General features: G+C 39.2%; 1 protein-coding gene across 1 annotated transcript in view; it reads left to right on the top strand.

Moving 5' to 3' along the window:
- Positions 1–2,910: 2,910 nt before the first annotated feature.
- The window catches only part of grip2b (glutamate receptor interacting protein 2b), a 388,052-nt gene continuing 377,075 nt past the window's right edge, over positions 2,911–13,887 (top strand). The window contains exon 1 of the mRNA XM_030134467.1: positions 2,911–3,064. Coding sequence (XP_029990327.1) covers positions 2,911–3,064 — 154 coding nt within the window. The remainder of the gene's footprint in view (positions 3,065–13,887) is intronic.

Genomic DNA, 13,887 nt, shown 5'->3' on the forward strand with positions numbered 1-13,887 from the left:
GTGATTGACAGCTGTAATTACTGATCACTGATCAGATTCAGTCAGACTCTACTTCCCTACTCTGGAAAAGTGTGTGTGAAATAGTTTCAGGTTGTTTGTGAAAAGAAAAGATCCGTATATGTTGTTGTTTTTTTCTTGCTTTCTGCACTTTAAACACAGAATTAAGTTAAATTGATGAGTACTTCCAATAGATCCTTATTTTGGTATTAAAATAATCAGCTGCTACACTGATTCCAATTCTCTGATTCTTAGATTGGAATAGTTTCTGGATTCTTTATTTTTCAACAACAGTAAATTGAAATTCAGTGGTTTGTAGAAAAAAGCTTCATGGTAAGTCAGTGTGGATCTACAATCCACAGAGCGTTTTCAAATTCACATTCTCTTTTGCCTTAAAGGTTCAGTGTGTAGGATGTATGAGGACCAAAATGGAATGTTAAGTGCAATATAATGATCACATGTATCTGTTCATTAGTGTATGACTAATGAACATGAAAAGAAGAATCACTCTCTTTTTGTTTACAAAGGATAAGTTCTTTACATCCTCTGAGGGTCTGGGTCACCTTTCACCCTGTTGCTACCTTTATCATGTACCAAATATGCTGATATTTCCTAATAAAACCGATTTTAATTTTCAGCTGATTTGTCCTGACACCCACATAAAGAAACTAGTGTTTAGTGACACTTTATTTCTTAAAAACAGACCACAACAAAGGTTGTGATTAGAGGAACTTAAGTTACAATTTGAGAGATACCTTTAGTGAAGTTAAAGATTAACATAATGACAAAGGACATTTTTATGGACTACACAGTTTGGGTAACTTTATGTTCAGACTGCAGACAAATGTGGCCCAAATCCAATTTTTTTGCCCATAAGTGACCTGTATCTGATCTGTTAAAGACAGTTTTAACAGCACAAATCCGATTTTTTCAAATCCAACCCAGGCCACTTCAGTCTGAACGGCCAGGTCACATTTATCCGACCTTTATGTCATTGAAATGCGACAAATGTCACAATTCTGTATTCCAGGAATGTTACTTTCATAAACACAGGCCGTTTCTCAATACCATGAATGTACAGTACGGTCTTGTGAACTCGGCGAGTACAGTCTTGGTAAGAACAGTCTCAGAAAACGGACTTCCTAAGAACACAAGTCTCTCTGTAAATGGAACAGCTGCATACTTGTGAACTTTCCTCCCTGTCTCTGCTGTGTTTACACCATCTGCTCCCTAACGTATTTCCCTCAAATCACCACAATGTCACTTGATTTGATTTCAATACATTTGTACTAGAATTTAAATGTCATTTATACATTTTGTATATTTTTTAAAACTGTAATACATTTTGTTGGTTCAGCCGGGCACAGCCGCCTGGTTCCCAGCCGAGCCGAGGGGTTCACGACCACCCAGCACGAACCAACCAGTGCATCCTTGGTTTAAGCTAGCAGACAAGATCAACATCAGGTATTCCATGCGTTCTTGGTTTATGCAAACTTGTAATTGGAACAGAACTTGGACCACGACTGATGATGTTTCACGAGAACGGAAGAACAGACAAGAACATGTATTGAGAAACGGCCACAGTGTGTGCCTGCGTGGTCACGTATTATGTCAGGATCCCTTTTGCGTATGCGGGTCACTTCAGTTCATATTCAAAACTGATAGAGGTCACATTTAATTTGTAATATGAATGAGCACACAAAAAAATTGGATTTCACCAAATATCTGAATTTTGCATTAAGACCTGCTGTCTGAACGTAGCCTTTGATCCATTTTTCGGTTCTAGGCACGTAGCAGTTCTAGTGGTGGTCTAACAGTACCGTGTCTTTAACTAATTAATAAAATGAATCCCGCGGTCTCCCAGACAGACCTAACAGCTGTTAGCTGTTGTGCTATGACATGACTTCACATCTTTTCTTTCCTAAGATGACATACATGTAAACAGCTGTATATTATACTGCACAACTCTATCGGATTGTCTCTATTGGCCTGAAACTGCAAAGTTAATTTGGACAAAGACATAAGACAACATGAGACGACGCTATCTTTATGATTCACCATAATGATGCAGACTGATGCAGATCCTTCAAATCAGGTGTAAGAAGTCTTTGAAAAATGAAAGACAGAGCTTTGATGGAAGGATAAATCAAAAGTGAAAAGGATTAAGAAAGGAAGTAAAAACAGGAAGGAGGAGGGCAGATTGATGGAAGAAGTTAACTGTGGCTGCTGATGTGGAAACAGGGTATCGTTGGGTGTGTGCATGTGTGTGTGTGTGTGTGTGTGTGTGTGCTAAGTGACAGAATGAAACATGAAAGTGTATGTGAGGGAAAGATAATGAAGCCTAGAACTGCAGACAAGAAAAATGGCACCACACTGAGTCTTTTCTTAAATGTTGTTATTCGTTTGCCCCTTTTTTTCTTGGGGAATACTAGCTGAGGTTTTGGAGGGTGGATGTGGATGTGTGGGGGGGCTTAGGGAGGGAGAGAGAAAGGAAGAGAGCGAGAGGAAGAGGAGGGGGGAGTGAATGTGCTGCCTCTCTCTGTCTCCCTCTCCTCTCTTTTCCCTTAGTGTCTCCTTTCTCTCGTCGCTTCGTTAGATTCTCTGTGAGCCGAAGTCGAGGGAGGAAGGAGAGGGAAGAGGACGGCGAAGAGGAAGAAGTGTGACAGAGGTGTGTGGACGGATAAATCTAAGTGCTGCACCGGAGAGAGAAATCTGAGGTTAGGAAAGCAGACTGAAGAGAGGAGGAGGAAAGGGGAGTCACTGTGGTGGAAATCCTGGAGAGGGAAGGGAGAAAGTGGTAAAAGTTATCGAAAAAGACAAAGAAAGAGATTTAGAGAAGGAGGGGAAGGGGTACGCATACAAACCACAGCAGAAGCTCGCAGGGAAACAGTAGCCAGATATTTCACATTCAGCATGGACAAAGTCGAGCGAGTGATGAAGATGGTGAAGAGGATGTCTCCGAGGAAGAAGAGGAGAGAAGGGGGAGGAAGAGTGGGAGGACCAGGAGAGCTGGAGAGCCCGGACACACTGTGTGATGAACTGTGCCGCTTCAGCCTCTGCATCAGCGGTAAGAGGAAGAAGCTCAGCCACGTGTGTGTGTGAAGTTGTGCTTCTGTCAGTGAAGAGGTGAATGTGATTGACAGTATGTGTTAGGGCGCCGCGTTTTTCAAACAAAATGGACACGGTATCATTGTTATTACTGTTTTCCTAAACCACTGGTGTCAAAGTCATTTTAGTTCAGGGGCCACATTCAGCCCAAACTGGTCTGAAGTGGGCTGGACCAGTAAAATAATAACAGAATTTTATATAAATGTCAACGCCAAACTTTCCTTACATGATGAAAATGTTTACATCTATAAACGATCCTCTTAAACAATGTAAATAACATGAGCAACCTAAAATTTATTAAGAAAAATAAGTGGAATTTTAACAATATTCTGATTCAGTTTATTATTTACACATGTTTATTACAACTTACAGATCACAGCGGATCTACAAATACACAAAATATTTATTAACAGGAAGAATATTGTTAAAATTACATGTCTCTTAAGATATTTCAGGTTTTTCGTATTGTATTCATATTTTTTGTGAAATGATACTTTGTTTTAGTGTAAATACGGTAAAATTACATTAACATATATATATATTTACAAAGAGGAAAATTTGGAATTGTGAGTATTTATAGGTTATTATGATTGTATTTTACTGATCTGACCCACTTGAAATTGAATTGGTCTGAATGTGGAACCCAAACTAAAATGATTGTTAATATCTTCAGTGTAATTTATGCATTTCTGGCGGGCCGCATTTGGTCCCAGGACCGCATGCGTGATACCCCAGTCCTAAACCACAGGGGGATTTTCACCACAGGAGTTGAATAGGATTATCTGGAAAGAGCAAGTCCAGAATACTTGGAGGTTTTGAGTGTGAACCATCTTTTCCAGAACTTTTATGGTAGAAATGTTCCGTTAAGTTTGCAGGAGTTTGTGTAACATGTTTTCCTACCACTGATGAAATAAAGTCCTTACAACTGAAAACAAGTTCAGGTAAAATCAGCGCAGGAGCTTCTGCTGGCGTCTGCAGACTGACGGTGAACTGACAGTGCACTTACCCTTGTTTCACACATCAATGCTTTGCCCAAAGCAGTAAGAAAAAAAAATCAAGATTGTTTATGTTATTATGAGAAATGGAAAAAGTATTTTCAGTTCATGATCAAACTGTTGGACAAATTAAATTCTGCAGACTGTCATGCTTGAGTAATTACAGTAACTGGGAACACTTAGTAGCAACAAACTATGATATCCATGAGCACTGAAAGGTGATGGTGTCACTAAGTGCCTTTAAGAATCACCAGAGTCAAACTTTTTGCAAGATGTGTGTAATTGCATGTAATTAGCTTTGCAGACAAATTAACAAAGTGTGTCCTTGTCCGTTTGTAGCTGGGTGGGCCCAGATGCATTTTATTGTTGCATACAAGAGTTTAATTAGCATCAAGCTGTAGAACAGATTATCATAATAATCATAACTGCAGGATTGGCGGTTCAGTATCTGGCTCCTTTTGTCTGCATGTTGAAGTGCCTGGAAGCCTGATGGGTTTGGCCAGCGCTTTGCATGGCAGTTCAGTGTGTATGTGTGATCAGGGGAATAAGAAGTGTAGTAAACTGTAAACTGCAAACATTATGCAGTCATTTGATAAACGAAAGTGTCTATCACATGAGTTTGGGGGACAGTTGAATATTCTATCACGCTGTACACTCCTTTACCATCTGGTGAGTGGTTTAATTTAAAACAAAATTTAATTCTGATTTAGCAACTTAAAAGTACTAACAATATATGGGTGCTTCTATGAAACTGGGTTCATTTTGGTACCTGGCACTTTTCCAGCTTTTTAGACCCAATAATAAAAGACAAATTTAGACATATTTCCCCCTTGGACGTACCTAATGATGACCTCAGATAAATGCAAAAAAAATTATACTCTTACTCTGAGCCATCCCCAATTTGATGAATTTTTAATTAAATATTGGGGCCAAAAATAGGACCAAAATTGGGACATGAAAAGCGACCTAGGTAATCTGGAAAACATGGCTGTCAATGGTCTTATATAGCGCTCTAAATAAAGACACTTTGTTAAATGTGTCGATCCTAGTGTTTTTTTAAATCCAGACATGTGGGTTTTTCATGAATCTCAGTCTCATTCCAGGTTTGTAACCCACCGTGTCCACTGGCATTACATGCGGAACCTACCCATTTAAACACATATAAATTGGGAGTAATTTTGCAACAGTGGTAATTTTTGTGAAACACTCTGCTTTGCATAATTACTTTGATTCCCAAAATTTACCTATAAGAGAATAAAAAGTTATTTTAAAAAATAGTAGCACCTAATTGTCGTGTCCTTTTTACTGTTACATGCAGATGGATCTGTGTTTGGTGGGTGTTTGACTTCACCCTGGGGGTCGGACACTGTCTCCATCCCTGTTCGTTTTTCCATAGCAAAAGAATTCAAGCTGTGTCCAACTTTGCGGGCAAGATATGGACATTGATTTTGGCCACTTTCATCAGTGAATCCAGCTAGGCGTCCTGTAGCAGTACTAACAAGACTAGCTTTCAGGTTTTATAAGATTTTTGATGGTATTCGCAGGTGCATATTTTTGTGCCTCCAGAACCAGTCTATAAATTTCTCTGCGTTTATGTCTCATATGCTGATACTGGCCGACTGCCTTCTCATTCCTGTTGAACAGTCTGTGACCATATTCTAAGACAGTGATCTCCCTTAAAGGAGTGATATTTTGCTTTTTTAAATGGAATTATGCATTTGAAAACATTTCCGTGTGGTCTGCATAAACTGTAAATGCTATGCTTGGGTCTGAATTCTTCATTAATTCAACTCCACAGGCCCATCTTCAACCCTATTTCTGACTAATGACAGGTCGTTTTGAGTGCTGGCCCTTTGAATGCAAATGAACCACTTCACCCCCGCACCCCCTCCAGGTTGTTGACTGTGCTCCTCTGTCCTGGTCAACCAACAACTGAACATTTTAGGTAATTGGCTCAAAGTTTGGACATATTTTCAGTATTGACTACAACCGCTGCTGCTGACAAACAGTTATGGCGTACTCTGAGAAATGTTCATCGAAAGTCTTGACCTTATATGTGCAAATGTCGTGATGTAATTAGTTATAAAACGGAACAAATTAAGCAGGAATTGAAGCGGGTTGTACAAATCCATTCAATTTTTGCTGGAATGAATATATAGATAGCTTTGCGGCACCTGGAGGGTTCAAATTCAAACTTTTGGAACTGTTAGCGTCCCCAAATACAGGGTGGGGAAGCAAAATTTACAATATTTTGAGGCAGGGATTGAAAGACAGTGTATGACCAATTAGTTTATTGAAAGTCATGAGAATTTATTTGCCACAAGAAAATTTACATAATAGAAATGTTTTTATTCTATGTGTCCTCTTTCTTTCTCAGTAACTGCCTTCACACGCTTCCTGAAACTTGCGCAAGTGTTCCTCAAATATTCGGGTGACAACTTCTCCCATTCTTCTTTAATAGTATCTTTAAGAAAGTCGACATTGCTGTGTGATGTTCTATTGGTAGCATGTTCTAAAACACCCCAAATAGCAGAATCCAGAGGGTTTAGATCTGGGCTAGAAGGCAGCCATAAACATGATTCCCAAAAATTGCTAAAGTTGGATTTGTTGCTGTTGTCAACAAGTGTTTTGGTGTTCTTGTGTGAGATTTTAACTTCAAATCATATTTTACTGCATTTCTAACGGTCTTGTTGTCTACCTCAAGCTCAATTGCCATTTTTCTCATGGATTTGGTTGGATCCTTTAGGATTTTGGATTTGAGAGCTTTAATAATACGTTTTTTGTTGCTTCCTCCACTTCCAGACTTTCTCGTAATAGTTTTGCTCATAGTCATTCTCTTCTTTACATTATAAACAGTCTTTATGGACACTCCAACTATTTTTGAAATCTCCTTTGGTGTGACGAGTGCATTCAGCAAATCACACACTCTTTGACGTTTGCTTTCCTGATTACTCATATGGGCAAAAGTTTCTGAAAAGGTATGGATAATAGTGTTAGGTATGATTATGACATCAATATATGTTTGGTTTCAAAACAATTGACGTAGTGCCTGCTGAGAAAAAACAACTAAATGTTCATTGTAAATTTAGCTTCCCCACCCTGTACACACATAAATGTACCAAAGACTAATACAAGTGGGTTTAGCAAGTATGACCCCTTTAAGAGTCAAGTGATATGAGACAACTTTTGTTATGATTAGGCGCTATATAAATCAAATTTGATCAATTGTATTTGATTATGTCTTGATTCATATCCCTGAAGAATTTCCAGTATGCATTCTTAAATCCAGTTGGAGCAGGTTCAGCAAAAGCACACATTGCTTGTGTTTTGCCCTGTATAGATGTCTTCTCCTCAAGCTTGAATTCGCACACCTTAAAATGTCTCCACATGGCACTTTCTGTTAACAGTCCATAACAATAAACACAGTGTGAGAATCTTTGTCCCTCCATTTTTTTCTTTGGTTGCTTCCACTGGATGAGTTTGCCTTTAATGCTCTCCATGACGTTGGTGTTGTCCTCAAAGTTCCCCTATTTCGGATGTAGTCTAACCCGCACCCGCCTTTCCTTTGAATTCTTTGGCAAAGAAAATGCTTTTGCTACTTCAACCTTGTCTTGGTGTTTACGGAACAAGTGTCTTGACATTTTCTGAACTACTCTTCTACAACAGAAGCAGTAATGTTTGTTGTTGTATATTTTTGATTCATCCTTTGACATTGAAACAGGATGTACACTGTAACACTAACCTCCTTGTCAGTATAGGTTTGGATTACACTCTTCATTCACATCATTTTTGCTATCAGAAAATCTATGTTTGGGATCATTAGTTCTTTCATATCTTCTACTCTGCCTGCGAGACTTGCTTCTGCTCTGGCTAGACTTTTTTTTTTTTTTAATTTCCCAGGTCTAGTTCAATGCTGCAGTCACTGTCTGTACTTTCATCCCTGTCTTTACTTTTATCCTCAGGGTTTGGAATTTATTCATCTTTACCGCTTAATCTGGAGTCATCTGATTCTACAAGACTCCTGTGCATCTTTCCAAGAAAAAGAAAAAGCTAGAGTTAAACATTCAACCTCCAGACAACTGTATTCACTATCACTGAGGGCGTTTTCACACAGCGTACTTGAGTCCTTATACAAATACACTGGACCCCAAAGTCCGCTTAATTTTATCCATGTGAATGCAACCGTTCCGTGCTCGAGTACTGTGCCCAAGTCCAGTTGAGAAGGTAGTCCTGGGTCTGGACTGCCCGTACTCCAGCATGATACGTTGCTGTGTGAATGCCTGAGACCGGAAGTGACCTAATCGCTATTCTGACAACGAAAGTGGGTTAAGCACCATGAGACCATAAACGGTGCTCCTGTTGTCTCCTGAAAAAGCCTCGGAACCACGTAGCCCAGGTTCGCCTTATCAACCGAACCACGCAGTGATATATCAGGGGCAATGAAGGTCACTCTGCCTCTCTTTGCCTCAGACAGGCTAACAGATAGGTAAGGGTTTGTCTTCTGATTTCTGCATTTGTTGGATAGCGACAGAATTCCCTCCACACGACCACCTACTGTTTTGACCCTGTAACGCCCATTCATACTCGGGCACGGGCCGCAGTACACGCTGGTGAATGCAACATCTGCGGGAAAGATGTGAACGTATCCAAGTATGATACGGACTCGAGTACGCTGTTTCAAAGCACCCGAAGTCTGGTTAGAGTTTGGGTGGCACTACCCTTTAAGTCAGTGTCCCCCAACCTTTTGGCACCAGGGATACTTTTCATGCAGGAAAATGTTCCCACAGACTGAGTACAAGCATGGGGGTTCCAATTATAAAAACCTTAGTTAGTACATAGTATGGAATCTAAATACAACAATTACACTTTATATTAGGCACTTCCAATAATTATTACACTATCATATCAAGTCAGGCTACTGCTAAATGGAGGATGTCTAATTACATCCTATGATAAGCAAAGATACTGTATAAGAAGTAAGCATCCACTACGTCACATCACTTCTCAAAATAACTTAATGACTAATGCTTTTAGACCCACATTACAGAAATCCATTTTTTCCTGTATTGTGAAATCTTAGAATATCATATTTTATCAAAAGTCTTTTGTGTGGGCTGGAATTGTTAGATCTATGCCTAACCCTCCTCCTTTATCTGAGATTGGGGACCGGGGAAAAGACCCAAAAGAGACACTCAGAGTTTTTTGGGTTTTTTTTTCTCTCTTAACTTTGATTTAGTTTCTAACATTATGCTCCACTTAGGAGTCTACAACAACTCACAGTAATACATAAACATTTTTTGCTATAGCAATACCATTTTTAACATTTTTTTGGATGAACAGTTTTAACGTCACAACATTAATAAACTCAAAAGAGCCAAAAAAGAGTCACTGTCAGTGACAATGTGAGAAATGATGGTAACTGGTCAGGCCCTAATTCAGGTTCATTGTTTCTCCTAGAATGCAGTGATTTATTTTAGTGTGACCGTGAAAAAACATTTACATTTACATCCCGCTCTGCAAGTGAGGGCAAGATCAGCGGCGGCCTTGAACACGTTCTATTCATTAGCAGTGTGGACGTGGAGTGGTGGGTCTCCTGCTTGGACTGCTGCGTGAGGCTACTGTAAGACTGACCACCTGTGAGTCCTTTGGAATGGGGGAGGGGCTTATGGCGTCACCCACTGAGGACAGTAACTGCAGATTGATATGTGCTTTCACTTTGCATATTACATCACTAGCCATGTCAAGTTACAGTGCAATATTTTTTTTTAAAAACTTTATGCGGCAAAATGTGGGGATTATGAAATCATGCGAGCCCCACATATTTTGTGCAGAAATATGCTATTATCAGTGAATATGTGCCCTTTTGAAAAAATGCAGACCCCCGCATAAAATGTGCTATTTGCTTGATTATGCATTGAATTATGGGATCGCATAATCATGTTTTTCTAGAGGGACTGTCTTGGGGCAATGGAAGATGGGGACAGTCAAACTGTGTTCCTCATATCCAGTCTACTGTGTCGTCTTGTTTTGGTGGCTGTCACTGTAGAAAATCCCACTGCTTCGACTTTAATCCAGAATGCAAAGAGGTTTGAAGTTTTCTCAAACATGGACTGAAGGCCACCATTATTTGCAGTCTCAACCAGTTGTTCCTCTTCTGGTGGGGTTAAGGTTGATTCACCTGGTTTCTTCACAAATGAGTTGTGGATCCATTCCTTCCCCATCCTGGGGTCTTTTGTCGTTGCGAAGTAATGCTCAAAATCTTTTGAAAGCTGTGACAGGTGATCATGCACCAACTGAAAGAATGAAGGTCGGAGCTCAGTCTCTTCCATAATCCCTGCCATTGTGTGAAACATATCAAAAATCCCTGCGTTCACTCTCTGTCTCCATAATTCCAGTTTGGCTTTGAATGCAGCAACTCTTATCTGACAACTTGAAAACAGTTGGCATTTTTCCCTGAAGTGAGAGACTGAGTTCGTTGAGCAGGTTAGAAATGTCACACAGGTAAGCAAGTTCGAACCCCCAATCAGTGTTACTGAAATACTGAAATAATGGTGACAGAAATCTCTGCAGTAACTCTCATAACTTAAAAACTGGCCTCTAGAAAGTCATTTCACTTACAAGGGAAGGTGTCTATGCTCCGCATCCATCTCCTCACAGAGCTGCTCAAACAGACCAGAATTATGGGCATGTGCTTTGATGTGGGGGGCAGCAAGGTGGTGCAGTGGGTAGCACTCATACTTCACAGCAAGAAGGTCCTGGATTTGATTCCAACTCCAGTTGACCAGTGGAGTTTGCATGTTCTTCCCGTGTTTGCGTGGGTTCTCTCCGGGTACTCTGGCTTCCTCCTACTGTCCAAAGACATGCACGACATGCACTAATAGGTTAATCAGTTAATCTAAATTCCCCATAGCTGTGAGTATGAGAGTGATTGCTTGTTTGTCTCTATATGTCAGCCCTGTGATGCAACTGGCAACATGTTCAAGGTGTACCCTACCTTTGCCCACAGGTTGCTGGGATAGGCTCCAGCACCCCCCACGACCCTCTTGAGGACAAAGCAGTTCAGATGATGACTGACTTTGATGTCATTAATAACTTTAACACTTTCATGCACGAATTATGAAAACCTTAATCAATTTTTTTTCCTGAGTGTTTTTATTCCTCTTTAGGCATGAAAAAAACAATGCGATTGAAAATTTTCTTCTGAAAAATAAATTAAAAAGATTAAATAAATAAAATTTAAATAATTAAAAAAAAAAAAAAAAAACGTAAAAAAATAATAAAGAAAAAAAATTCTTATGAGCGTATTTTTCATGAAGTTGCAAAAATGTCCACCTGGCTAGACACCACACGTTTAATTTTTGACATACAGAAACATGTATTTACTGATAAATTGTGTGAAAACTATGGGGAGGGCTTGTGATTCTGGGGGTTTATGCTCAGGAGAGATCTACATAATGTTACCAATTCATGCCAGAAAAGATATATAGTGTCTTAAAACTTTAATAAAGATATGTGTTAAAAAAAAAAAAAAAAAAGAAAAGAAAAGAACAACTAAATCCATGAATATACAAGAGAACAGCTGTAGAATAGCTGTCCACTGGAGTGCCCACTATGCATGAAAGGGTTAATTACATCGTGCAAACTGCTGTTAAGATCAGGTGACCATTTTTGGCTTCTGTAGAATAACTGAGGCTCATCTCTTCTTCAGTCAGTGCATCTGATTGAACAGAAATTGAAGTAACTAGCAGGCAGCAGGTTAAAGCCTTGTTTTACCATCTATGTGTGCATTACTTTGCGAGTGTGATGTCATGGAACAACTCTGTTATGAAGAATTGCAGGAGATTTCTTCATAATTTATATATGTTTGTCAGAATGACATGCAACCTCGACGTCATCAATTATGCACTACGTTTGGACTCCTAGACTTGTTTTTGAAGTTGCAAAATCTGTTTGGTGATGCAGACGTGTTCCATGTTCATATATTTTATGGAGAAGGGAAAATAACACTTACAGGGACTCCTGCAGGGACAGAAAATGTTGGCTCTTGGTTTCCCTGTGACACTGTTTCGTTGTCTGTGTGCCAGTGTTTGCTGCATTGCTGTTCAGATGCCTTTAATGAGTTAGTGCTACCATTTAATTAGCTCAGAGCTGGTTAGTGTTAGAGATACACTTTGTTAGGCACCTCATGTTCTTCAAAGACTTTGGAAAGCATTTCACCCAAAGTTCAGGATTTTTGGGGGAGTTTTTAATTTGCTTTGATCGCTTGTAAACAGCTCAGTGATGAGAGAAAGGCGAGCGAGGTAGAATAGATATACACAGTAGTAAATGGACATTGTACATGTAAGCGAGAGAGAGGGAGGGTTGGGGGGGTGGAGTGTGCCTATTTGCTCTCCCCCTCCCATATATCCTTTCATCAAACATTTTTTCTAATCACTCAGCAAAAACTGCAGCAGCCAGGCATCAAACAGCATCAAACAACCGTCAGAAAACCAACATTACACTGCAGGCGGGGAAAGGTCACTCCAAAAACAAGTGGGAATACAAGCATATCAACACAAACATCTAAGGTCCACAATAGTTGTTTTTCTTGTCACATAATGTACATCATTTACTGTGCACATATTTCTTCTATGTATGTTAGGTGAGAAATATTTGCAAATTCTGAGTCTGAAAGGAAAATGTAAATTTACTGTCAGGCATTCACAATTCACATTGGCTTTTTTTCCAGTATTAGGCAGATCCGATATATTTTTAATATTTTTTCAGAGGGCCATAGTTACTTAGAGGAAGTTAAACAAGGGGTTGCACACCAGAAACCTGAAACAGATAGGAACAGATATTTTCTGAAACTGTGTGAATTTAGTAGATATGGCAGATAGTTTTATTGTGGGTTGTTTGCATTATGTTATGTTATTTTATTACCCCGCCCCCCGAAGACGAGGCAAGGGGTATTGTTTTTGGTTCGGTTTGTTTGTTTCTTTGTTTAGCAGCAACACTATTGGTTGAATTCATACTGAATTGGATTTATAGATTGCCAGTGACCCAGAATAGATGTCATTACCTTTTGGGAAAAGTAGGTCAAAGTTCACATTTTTGATGAATTTTTAAAATCTTTTTATTCCCCATTTACTTCTAATTGGTGAAATTTCAAATGTCTGTAGCAGCAAAACTAGTGGTTGAATTCACACCAAATTGGGTTTATAGATTGCCAATGACCTAGAATAGATGTCATTATATTTTGTGAAAAGTAGGTCAAAGTTCAAATTTTTGATAAATTTTTAAAGTATTTTTTGTCACATTTTCTTATAAAATTTCCCGTCTGTAAAAACATCAATTTTGTTTCAGTTTCCTTTAAACTTGGCACAATTGATATGCTGACATCAGCACATGAATAGACATGATGACATCAGCTGAATCAATGCCAAAATAAGCTACAACACATGCGAGGGGTGGGGTTTGTTGTGCCTGTGACCACTTGTTTTTATTTGTTTAAATTTTTAGGACTTTTTTTTAGGGTTTTGTTGTCTTTTGAGGATGTTGGGGACTGGATTGAGGTGGCCTATGGGATGGTTCTAGCCAAAACAACTTCAGTCTCCCTTTTCAGATGTCTAAGTCCAACTTTTTTGACTTCCTCCAACTGCTCTTTATAGACTGTATGGATGCTGCTTCATTTCATGCAGTTATTGAAAAGTGAATCCAAAATGTCATCATTATGGGGGTAGAAATGTGGGGACGTGTATCTGACAGTCTTGACAGCAACCAGTCATTACAGCTGTCAATCATCTAT

This window comes from Sphaeramia orbicularis, chromosome 5, assembly GCF_902148855.1.
Source record: "Sphaeramia orbicularis chromosome 5, fSphaOr1.1, whole genome shotgun sequence".
Classification (NCBI taxonomy): Eukaryota; Metazoa; Chordata; class Actinopteri; order Kurtiformes; family Apogonidae; genus Sphaeramia; species Sphaeramia orbicularis.